An 11,486-nucleotide genomic window follows, 5' to 3' on the forward strand; every position below is an offset into this window, starting at 1 on the left:
AGTTAAACTAAAATAAATTATCTAAATGTGTTCAAACTAAGAGCAGATGAAATACAAAATAAGTTAGATCTTCTGCAGTCCACCTGGTGGTGGAAAAGTAGCACCATGTCAGAGCAGACTTGCTTAAGTTGTGGACAGTAAGGAAGTACAAAGAGAAAGTCGTGATTAAAAGGAAAAACAAAACAATATCATGACCAGTGTTACTGGTGTTACGTTTCTCCTGAAAAAGGATTTTAAATAGGTTGTCTGATTGTGAATTATACACTCTTAAATTTAGTGTGAAGCTGTAAAAACAACAATTATGGAGTGGATAAAAAGGTGATGTTTTGTGGCAGTCATACTTTTACACTCACACACTCTCAAAAGGTGAAATCCCAAACCAGCAGTGGCTTATGAAGAGCCAAGCCTTTAGCCAAGGCTGGTGATATTGGAGCGACCACCAGGGGGTGCTACAATGCGGTGGCCAGACCTACGAGGGATGTTGTCGTCAATCTGAGCACCTACGGAAATAAACAGGCAAATTAAAAAATATATATTAGCTACAAAAAAAAACTTAACAGTTTAGACAAGCTTTTTATTGAGTTGTCTTCTGCCCAGTAATGATCAATAACCTATCCATTTACCCACAGTTTAAGTACGCCATGACAGGGAGTTGTGACGAAAGTTAGCGCTAACTAAATATAGCTCTATAGATAGACTGTTAAGACATCTCAAATTGCAATGCTGTTGGACAAATAGAAAACAAATGATAGCTCCATTTTAATATATTTAGTATTTTCTTTTGAAAACCAACCCTATCACTCACCCTTCCAATCCAAATGTGGTTTCTCTAATGAATATACATCCACAAGTTTCAATAACAGGACATGACTGTGACCAGACAGACATGTTTTTATATTTAGAGGAAAAACATGTTTTTTTTTGTTTGTTTGTTTTTTCGTTTACCAAAAAGTTCAACCTTCGGAGATACAAGTGTTTTTTTTTTGTTTTTTTTTTTTTTCTGACAGGGACAAAATGTTTGTTTTGTTTTGTTGTTGTCTTTACCAGGACTCCAATACCAAGAAGACGCTGAATCTCAATAAGGTTGCACTGTTTAAGGAAATATACATAGTTTTCTATTATAATTAAAATTCAAATGATGCATGAATTAGTGGATTAGTGGATAGGTGGATAGTAAGTGTCTATGATATTGCAAGAAACAGTTGATTTTGTCAGTGTACTCTTATTGAAGCAATTGTCCACTTCAGTTACTCTGACAAAGGGAATATCAATCTGCCTCATCAGCTGTGGCTCATCTGTCCACTTCGCTGGTGCAGAAATATTTTGGATTTTGCTTCAGAATTTTATTTATACAACTGCATCGAAGATGACCCATTTTGGTACTACTTATGTAATCTTAAGTTCCTATTTTTTATAGAAATCGGCCCAACATAATAAAAAAAAAATAGATAGATAAAGGTGATAGCCTCCATTATTTCTGTTGTTTCACTGAGAAAACATCTACAAATGGAGATAGTTAATATATTATATCTCCCAGACATGAACATTTGATTTGTTTTAAATAGTTAAAATCAACTAAATCAGGGGTTCCATTTAATTAGCCGTTCGCTGCTTGAAACTTCACTTACAAACCCACTGCAACATGACATCATTTTACTGCAGGTATATTGCTGATAACTTAGAAAACAAAAATGTTTCTATATAAAAGATATAGAATTGTTATTTATTGAACCTGAAAGGCTGAAGTTGGATTGGTGAAGGTTGCGTATCGGTGGTGGCTGGTGAGAGGTGGGTGAAGTCTTGGCAGACGGAGCGGGGGTGATGTATTTGGGTGTAGGAGCAACATCGTACACAGGGCCATCATATATCCCTCGGGTGACTCCCTGCTTGCTCTTTACCTATTGGAGAAATGTCCTCAAAAATTAGGAAATCTAGGAAAGGGAAAACTGTTAATTATTCAAAATCACTCTACATGATGCAGTTAGTCAAAACACTGTAGTTGTATACTTCTTTGCATTTCCTTTACATATTAATCTGAAGATCACTGAGCAAGCCAAGGCATTCTCTGATTACCATAAATATGCTAGTCTAATATAATGTAAGGAGTCACTATTTCAAATTGCACACACCAATTTCAGCAGATATCATAATCTTAATGTTAGCATGTCTACAAAATGATTTAGTAAAGCACATTGCTAAATCATTTTGAATGGAGATGTAATGCTGTACTTACAATGCTTAAGATACAATCAATGTATAATGAATGCTACTCATTTTAAAACTCTATATTTTACCTGATTCCTACACTTGACCCGCTGGTAAGCATAGTCAGGGAAGGGCTTGCGTGGCAGGAACCGGCCGGTGCCCTGCTGAGCCTGTAGTTTGCCCCCTTCATAAACTATCCGACCTTGACTCATCACCAGTGCTGGGCCACCACGGCACTCCAGACCCTCAAAGATGTTGTATTCTCCAGCCTGCATTGGAAAGAAAAGGAATGTCTTCCAGCATGCATTTTGTCAAAGGAGTGAAAGCGATGGGGGGGAGGGGATATTGTATTAATGCAGGGAACGTTGAGGGGTGAATGGGGGATTATTCACCCCCATTCACTCCTCAGGCTGGCATCAGGACATGAGGTCTTTTTAAAACCCAACATGCAGTCTGAATACATTAAAAGCGCATTGTGTTGCTACGCTCAAAGCAGATTTGCATGTTTAAAGGGGTTCTGGTGAAATATTTTAGGCAGCTTATCAAAAGTACATTTTCCACAGAATACTCTTGCTTCGTAGTTGTAGTGTGTTGTTTTCTTCAGGCTTTTATATGGATTTCGATTAAATATTTATTGCAAATTAAGTAGGAATAACCTGAACTTCCCTTGCTAAAGCCGTCGCAGCCACATTTTCTGATAACTTACTGTTCAGATGGTTTAAATTTCTATTTCCCTTTTTAAATAATGAAAAAATGCTACAGACGACTTTAGAGTTCCTTTAATCAATTACCCTAACCCCATAAACATGTTCAACCTCTCAAAAACATCTAAACTCTGCCTCTAACAACTGGATCAGACTTTGTTCAGTTAGAGACATGTAGGTATATATTTTTACATCTTTTGTTATTTATTCATGCTCTTACCGATTGCTGCAGTTTGGCTGTGATGGTTTTCACACTGTCAGGGTCCCAAATGACGATATCAGCATCAGAGCCCGCGGCTATGCGTCCCTTACGTGGGTACAGATTGAAGATTTTTGCCGCATTGGTTGACGTGACTGCAACAAACTGGTTTTCATCCATTTTTCCCATGGCCTTAGTATGACAATAGGTGAATTTAAAGAAGGTTACACACAAAATAAAAAACTCACCCTTGTGAAGAATATACCGAAACAACGTTGTGTGTTATCGCTCACCACAGCCTTATCCCAGACAAAACCCATTCTCTCCTCGACTCCGTTGGTCCCCTCTGGGATCAGGGTGAAGTCTTCTTTGCCGATTGCTTTCTGGGAAGTGCTGTACGCGCAGTGAGCACTCCCCACCACCTGAAGGTCCCCACTGCAACAGGGAGGCAAAGAGATCAGTGGACACAATCAGAAATGTAGTGTTCATGTTTGAAAGTATCCACAGCCCTAAACATTTTCACATTTTGTCACATGTTATCACAAGCTTCCATATATTTTAGATGGTAGTTTTGTGAACGACTAGGTGTCAATATGTCCTATGTTTACTTTTCATTCTGATGATGAATTGAACAGTAAAGAGATTAAAGCTTAGGATATTCTTTAGCTCTGCTTTAATAACTCCACAACTGTTTGTTCACCAATGTTCAATACCTGAATTTATGCTGAGATTAAATGTCCAGAACTGTAGGTAGAGAGGAAGCTGGCCGTAGAAGATTTTGTTTAGGTGTATTAGAGTAAAGAAGGCTAAATACAAATCAATGCCACATTGTGAGATTTGCATTTGTAAAAAAAGAAATGTTGGAAACCATGTGTCATTTTCCTTGGATTTTTACAATTGCACACCACTTTGTTTTGATGTGTGGCATTAAATTCCAACAAAGTGCATGCATGACTGTATTTGTGATGGGACAAAATGTGAAAACTGCTGTGCACTGAATACACAAATTCAAGCTGATTGGTCACATAGATTGAGGAATTCTTTTGTTTGTTGGCCACCAGGGGTCCTCATCGAGCCTGTGATTTAAGTGAATGTCAGGAAGAGGTTTGCAACATAAAATCAGCCAGCTGAACGAGTCTGAATGGTGCAATGTAGCTGCAGTACCAACAACAAGAGTATCATCTAATGCATAAATATATGTTATATCGGAAGGAGCAGAACACAAACACTTACTTAATCTTTTTTTTTTTTTTGCATAAGACAGCAAACTCAAAGAGCTTGGTTTAAAGTGAAGCTCTGATGACAGGCATATTACTTAACCCTTAATTACAGTGATTATTGTTTGATCAGCATACTAATGCCAAGAGAGTGCTTACTACAGCAATAATAGTCCTCATTGAGAAATGGCAAAAAGTACTCTTGTCTCTGATGAAGAAGCTAAGAATATTCCCACTATCAGAGTGACAGCATGGAACTGCCTCAAGAAGCTGGAGATACACATGAAGGGCATAACAGCAGTGTGGAAGAAAGAAGAGGAGGAGAAAGAGGAGGGAGGGAGGAGGAGGAGGAGGGAGGCACTTGGTATCCAAGGCAACAGATGATGAGAGCTTCTAGGCCCTGTGCTATTTATGGTATTGGGGACAGACAAAAATGTGCAGCTGGAAGTTGCTGGTGGGTGTGGATGTCTGGGGTGAGAGCAGAAGCGGGTTTAGTCTCATGCACTTTTCCCCTTCCTATAGCAGGATTCTAACTTTGTACAATATTATATTCAGTATTGTATGTCAGTTTGACCTGTTTCTAAGTCAAATTAGTGTTTATAAGTAAGTCTTCCCTGCCCTTTGCCTCATCACATGTCTTCACCTTTCCTGCACCTGTTTCAATTTTTCACTGGCATTAAATATAATATCCATCAATGGCAGAATAATTTAATGTCTCTTTTCCTGTCACCATGTTAATGCACAGTTGACATTGTGGTAAAGTCTTATATTAAAAAAAGAAAATGAAGCAGATCAATACTGACCAGACAAACTAAATAGCTCTGCCCATTAAAATGCATCAGAACTGATTCCCTCTTACCAGGCCAGTAATGTGTGAAGGTGGTCTGGAGTCGTGGGATCAGGACTCAGTGGCGGAGAGGTCACATAAGCAGCTGCCTTGGCCCAATTCTTGCTCCAATAATGAGAGCCATCGGTTGCCAAGCTTGCTGTGATCGGCTCCCCAAAAACTACAGAACCTTTAAGGAAGGATAAAAGCAGACACCTTTGAGAGCAACGAGTGGTGTGCTTTAAGACTGCAGTGCCTTTAAAAAGTGTAGACATCTTTTGAACTTTTATCATTAAATTTCAGTAAAACACAGTTCCTTTTTTTGTTTCATTGAGAATGTATGTGACAGAGCAGCACAAAAAAGTGTGTAATTGTAAAGTGGATGGAAAATGACAAAAGTTTGAACTTGTTACTAGCAGAAATCTTTAAAGAAAAATAGAACACTTTCTGGTCTTTGGCTAGGCCATTGTAACACATGCATTTATCTGAATTAGGAATATCCAGCTCCAGTTTACAGGTGCGTTGGAACTAGAGTTGGAGAAACTTGATCTAAATCATTCAGTTTAAAAGCATGCCATGGCATGATGCTGTCACTAATATGTTTTACATTTAGGGAGGATGTGTTCAGGGAGAGATACAGTATTCTTTTCCCAAAACGCATATCTTTCTACATCTTTATCTTCATAATGCTGTTTATTCACTAATGTTCTTTAAGCATGTCCTGATCCCTTCAAAGAACAGAAATTAAATTGCACACCAGTGTTAGTCTATCACATAAATTCCTCATGGAATATATAGACGTTTGTGGTTGTAATGAAAGAAGATGTGACAATCATTACTACCTGACTGTAGTAACCCAAAAATAAGAATAAATGAAATAAAAGAAAAGTGTACCTTTCCTCCGGGCTTGAGTGATGGTGTCGGCTGCACTCTTGCTCATCACTTTGGTGATGTAGACGGGACAATTCACACGGTTTCCAAGAGTGATGGCACGAAACACTGCTTCGGCTTCCAGCTTTATGAAAAAAGAAAGACTTTAGAGTTTTTCAGTGAGAGGCTGTTCACTGAACTAATACTAGTAAAAAAAATTACCTCTTCAGGTCGACTCAGAGGATGGCCTTCAGGGCCAGTAATTCCCATTTCCAAGATTTTTCTTTGCTCCTGAAGCACAAAATGTTTAATTATTCACATTCTCTCCCGCCACTCACAACATCCTTTTAATCAATGAATCAATCAAGTTTATTTGTATAGTACATTTCAGCAGAAAGGCAGTTCAAGGTGCTTTACACAACAAAAACACAAAATGACAAAGTTATAAAGAAAAGAGCATTCTTTTCTTTGGTAACCATTGAACAAACATTACATTTTAATAACTGTCATTACCAAAAAGCACCAGCGACAGTTTTAATTTTATTACATAAGAAAGGCATTGAAGTTTGAGTCAAAAACTTTGCTTCTGACACTTGTTTCATATAGCATCTCAGCATGGTGACTGAGTTGACAAACATGCTAATAATATTCAGAATTGCTCTTTTATTCATTTAAAATACTGGTTTATAAATCACACTGTTAGCTATAACTGTTATCACTGCCGAATGCAGCATCACCACCGTCACTGTTACTGTCTTAATCACCATTACATCATCATCATTAGTATATTAAAAGTCAGCAAAAATGCCAGCCAAAGATAAAACCTGCCATCCTCTGCAGCTATAGTAGCAGAAATAATCCTCTGGCTCTCCTTTTGAAAGATGGTGAGTTACATAACATGAATATTTCTCAGCTGTAAGGGGAGAGGGAGGCTGCGATCTAGATACCGCAGCAGTTACCTGTGCAATCAGGTCTCCGTTTTCAGCATGAACCAACACCACGGCGCCCAGCTGCTTCAGGAACGAGAACGCCTCATACAACTGAAGACAGAGGAAAACAATACAAGGAGGTTATAAAGTGTTATAAACTCAGAGACCTACAAAATAAAAAAACATTTTATACATCACTGAACTTGTGAGTATTTAATTTGGGTTATGTCACTAATTAGAAACCCTACCTGAGCATCTGTCATCTGGTACAAATCTTTATAAGCCATGTACAACTGGAAGGAGTTGATGCCTGTCAAGAGAGGAGATGGTTTTATAGTGAGCAGGTGGGAACAACAATAAATCAATAAATCACAATATCATCAAAAAGATAACTTAGTTCAGTAATTCACTTCAAAATGTAAAATCCTACCCTGCTGCTAACATACAAAAAGTGATATATTTTGAGGGTTTGTTCCTGATTATGGTTTACAAACAAATGAAAAGTCAAAGTTTGTCAATATGTTTTAATGTTACGTATTGCTATTAAAGCAAACTGGGCTTCTTTAACACCTAAGCAGAGCCACAAGCCTTAGGTAATGCTCAATAAAGACACATATGGTTAAAAAGTACATAGCAAATAACATTACTATTACTGAAATGATCAGCAGGTTACATTATTTCAGCATTTTATGTTTTTTAACAAAAGTAGTTTGATTGTGTTCTACAGCGTCTGACATTTTGTGCAAAAACATGTTTTGTTTTGTTTTTTGTGTGTTTGTGATTACATGTTATTTTTACTCAAAGCTATTACAGTTGGAAATTATTTTTCTAGCTCATGCCTAATCCATTCTGATCAGATTTATGGTGCATCTTTGTGACTAACATGTGGGCCTAGTAATACAGCACAATTTCACTAAAAAGAAACACAACACATTACTGTGGATGATCTGGTTACATACTTTACAGCTGTACGCAAAGTAAAATGTTTGTCTTTGCAGAGTAAAAAAGGATTACGAGAAAAGCTGCACAGTGCCACTAAAGCAGCATTGTGATTGGAACCTTCAGATCTCCACTGTGTCTTGACTGTAAGAGGATTGAGCGTTTGGCTGAATTGTTTGTAAATTGGCTCCTGATGTTAATGAGAATTGTCTCCTAACCAAGAATTGTGTGAAGAACTGAAGTAACAGATCATAAAAAAAGTAACAAAGTCAGTCAAATACCTTTGTCCTGCGCCAGCAGTTCCAGCTCATCCTTAACATTCTCGTTCCACTGGGGGATGTCGACGTGCAGAGAGTAGTCACAGCAAGCCTTTTTATCTGCAGCCTCCTGCCAGCGCTCAAACGCCTCCAGCAGACTGTCACCGGGCTGAGGGGTCACGTGATCCACTGAGAAGGAGGGAAATGTTAAAGGTTATGATGGGAATTAACCTGCTTATGATGTTCTGAGCTGAAAACGTCAACACTCACTGATCATGGTGGTGCCGCCAGCAAGTGCAGCTTTGGTGCCCTGAAGGAAATCATCAACAGGCTGCGTGCCCAGGTAGGACTTCATCAGGCATGTGTTGACGTCTATTCCCCCTGGGATTATCATGCGACCGTTGGCTTCTATCACCTTGACGCCACCTGGAACAGCCAGGTTCTCGCCCACCTGCCTGCAAAGGACGTATGAAGGGGGAAAAAAAAGAATGAGGGCGAGGAAAAAAAAAGCAGACATATGAAGACAGTACATAAAAGTAATGGGCTTTAACGAGCCCATTACGGAAACCTACAAGCATTGCAAGTACTCATAGAGTATGTCTTGATTTTTACTCAGGTTTTGGTTAGACAAAAGGAAATACACTGACATATGAAGGGAGGCAGCATCATGTTGTGGAGCTGCGGGGGTGTGGAAGCTGGTCAGAATTGGTGGGTAATCTCACAGAGCACTCTTCAATCCACCTCCACACATTGGTAAGGCAGAACTGCAAATCTACCCGTATGAATCTCCACCCAGCATGACAGGGAGACCATCAATCAGAAAAGCACCAAAAGGCCAATGGTAACTGTGCATGCACTGCAGAGATTCACAGCTCTGCTGGGATAATCTGCCAACAATTAGTGCACTCCACAAATCTGGCCTTTTTGGAAGAGGGTCAAGAAGAGAGCCCTGTTTACAGTTCATAACAAGCCAGTGAACATGTGGAGAAAGGTGTTCTTGCCACATGTGACCGAGATTTAACGTGGTGCCCTAAATGCAAACTGAAAGGTGTGGCAAAAAAAATAAAAACTGACACTGCATGTTATTTTGAACAGACCATCCCCTCTGTGAAACATGGTGGTGGAATCATCATGTTGTGGTGATGCATTTTTTTAATACCAGGTACGGGTAACTGCTATTACCTGTACCTGTTGATGGGAATATGAGGGTAAACTGGTGATTATATTGTGATAACATGGAAAAATTCAACAGGCGTAAATATTCTTAGACTCTTGATTACACAGAAAACAAGCAGTGACAACTGAAGATATTGTTCCTTCATACATACTTAATGATCCCATCCTCAACGTAAACGTCCGCGTAGAAAGACTGGTCATCATTAACAACCCTACCCCCTTTGATCAGTAACTTTTCACCCTGCAGGAACAGCAGATCAGAGAGAGACAGGGAGGAGAAGAGACGAGAGGTTCAAACAAGTATTGGGAATTAGATATACTGTGTTGTGCAATCATTTATGTAACCTATAGCTATGTATATAGGACAATTGATGCAGTGCAACAAAAGACCAACAAAAGGATGCGCTGAGTGAGAGCTATACATGGATAAAATGCTTGGTTTGAACCATTTGTAGTCTGATGAATAGTTCTAGAATTTTTAAGCCTTTTAATGAATGCTCAAAAAAAATTGAAAACAACTTTTCTTCTCCAAATATCACACGTGCTTCTCTCTTTTTTGGATAATAACAGGTACAGTATTTATGTATGACTATGCATTTACAACACAATTTAACAGGCTTTACCATGGTGGAGCTGGTAGCTTAGTTCTTTCAGAAAGTACTCTATTAAGGTTTAAATTTTAAAATATGCAAGAGAAGCTTTTTTTTTTTTTTTTTTTCTGGTCAAACTAGCATAAACATCCTGTTCCACAACGGAGGGTGCTTGGCAATATCGTATGAAAAGATGCTGGGTCTCCATGGTAACCAGTGATTACCCGTGGTTCCACACAACACCCTCCATGAATATCATATTTTATCTTTTTAAAAGGAACAATAAATCCTCTCTCTAAATAATAACAGCCCCTTTTTTTATCAAATGTGTGACATATACAGTTATAGGATGAAGCCTCACACCGGAGCTGCTTTACTTTATTCCATGGTTTCGGCTCTCGATCTCTCCCGTCACGTTAGCTGCTTTAATCCCACAAGCGACAGGATTATGCAATACTATCCAAGCTAGAGAGAGACTATGAAGTGTACTTTATTAGACAGACGGGAGAAACTGTCAGCTAGCTTCAATTCGCAATGAAGCAACATACACAAAAGGCCCTGGTGTTCTTTGCCATTCACTAAGAGTTTAATCCCCTCTCTGCCTTGCAGCGGGGATTTGTAGGTCTCTTACCGTCTGATGGGGGATGCAGTTATTCCCCTGATAGCTGCTCTCAGACATGCTCCCTCCGTCTCCTCTGCCCCCCTTAGGCGGTCCAACTCAGAAGCGGATCGGGCTGAGTCCAGCAGCCCCGGATATATCCCGGATGGATACCGCCTCCTTTGACTTTGTTTCACTGTGACTTAGTTTAGGCTTAATTGTTTCAAAGACGGAGAGCGATGAAGCCGTCGCCGTCCGGCTGCGTCGGCTTGCGTTACGCACGTGAGTGACAGATCGAGTGACGAGATCGAGCGTGGCTTTGCGCGTGCGGGCAACGGAGCTGCACGCAACAACTCACCTGACAGCAGAGCCTGACCAAGGCTGAAAGAGGCTCTGGGCAGCGTTTCATTTTGGGGGCTTACTAGTCCACCACTCTTTCTCTCAAGTTTCTTATAGTTATACTTGAGCTCTTTACATTCTGTGTTTTACTGTCACCTAGTGAGCTAATGATAGGTTATTGACTGCAAGGCAAAATTAATTTTGCATGGCAAATCATTTGATAATCAGATGAATATCAACTGACTTACTTCTTGTTCCTCAAATCAATGGGGTATTTAGGGAATGTTTGGGTCTGGTAATGCTCTTTACAACTGCCAACACTGCTTCAAAGAGTTTGTACGGCAGTGAAGTTAGTAGCACATGATACTTTACTTCTTTCCAAAATGTTTGCAAATAAATGTGGAAAACAATATATAACCATGTTATATAAAATGCTATAAACATGCTATGTAATTCAGATACTGTCACTTGCTGGGATGTAATTTAGAAAATACAATCAAAAAAGTAGGTCAGCAAAGTGTCAGCGTTTATTTGTTGTGAAGGTTTCGAAGTTGGGACAAGGAAGGACTAGTGAGTGTGAGAGCCACTGTCCAGGATGAAACATTCAAGATCTATAAATACATCAAGGACAAAGCCT

The 11,486-nt window shown here is 39.3% G+C and overlaps 1 protein-coding gene across 2 annotated transcripts in view; it reads right to left on the reverse strand.

Moving 5' to 3' along the window:
- Window positions 1-11,486, reverse strand: part of crmp1 (collapsin response mediator protein 1) — a 16,451-nt gene continuing 4,965 nt past the window's right edge. Inside the window, exons 1-14 of one of the 2 annotated variants that reach the window (XM_015044353.1) lie at window positions 10,544-11,476; window positions 9,475-9,563; window positions 8,417-8,601; window positions 8,171-8,335; window positions 7,199-7,260; window positions 6,981-7,061; window positions 6,244-6,312; window positions 6,046-6,166; window positions 5,185-5,341; window positions 3,402-3,543; window positions 3,130-3,300; window positions 2,295-2,474; window positions 1,733-1,898; window positions 1-500 (exon numbers count right to left, since the gene is read on the reverse strand). In XM_015044353.1, coding sequence (XP_014899839.1) covers window positions 409-500; window positions 1,733-1,898; window positions 2,295-2,474; window positions 3,130-3,300; window positions 3,402-3,543; window positions 5,185-5,341; window positions 6,046-6,166; window positions 6,244-6,312; window positions 6,981-7,061; window positions 7,199-7,260; window positions 8,171-8,335; window positions 8,417-8,601; window positions 9,475-9,563; window positions 10,544-10,591 — 1,728 coding nt within the window. In that variant the 5' untranslated portion in view covers window positions 10,592-11,476 and the 3' untranslated portion in view covers window positions 1-408. Of the gene's footprint in view, window positions 501-1,732; window positions 1,899-2,294; window positions 2,475-3,129; window positions 3,301-3,401; window positions 3,544-5,184; window positions 5,342-6,045; window positions 6,167-6,243; window positions 6,313-6,980; window positions 7,062-7,198; window positions 7,261-8,170; window positions 8,336-8,416; window positions 8,602-9,474; window positions 9,564-10,543; window positions 11,477-11,486 lie in introns of those variants that run through there. The other variant, XM_015044352.1, reaches the window with a different exon arrangement.

This window comes from Poecilia latipinna, unplaced genomic scaffold (genome assembly GCF_001443285.1).
Source record: "Poecilia latipinna isolate Pla-1442-1.1 unplaced genomic scaffold, P_latipinna-1.0 Scaffold672, whole genome shotgun sequence".
Taxonomy (NCBI): domain Eukaryota; kingdom Metazoa; phylum Chordata; class Actinopteri; order Cyprinodontiformes; family Poeciliidae; genus Poecilia; species Poecilia latipinna.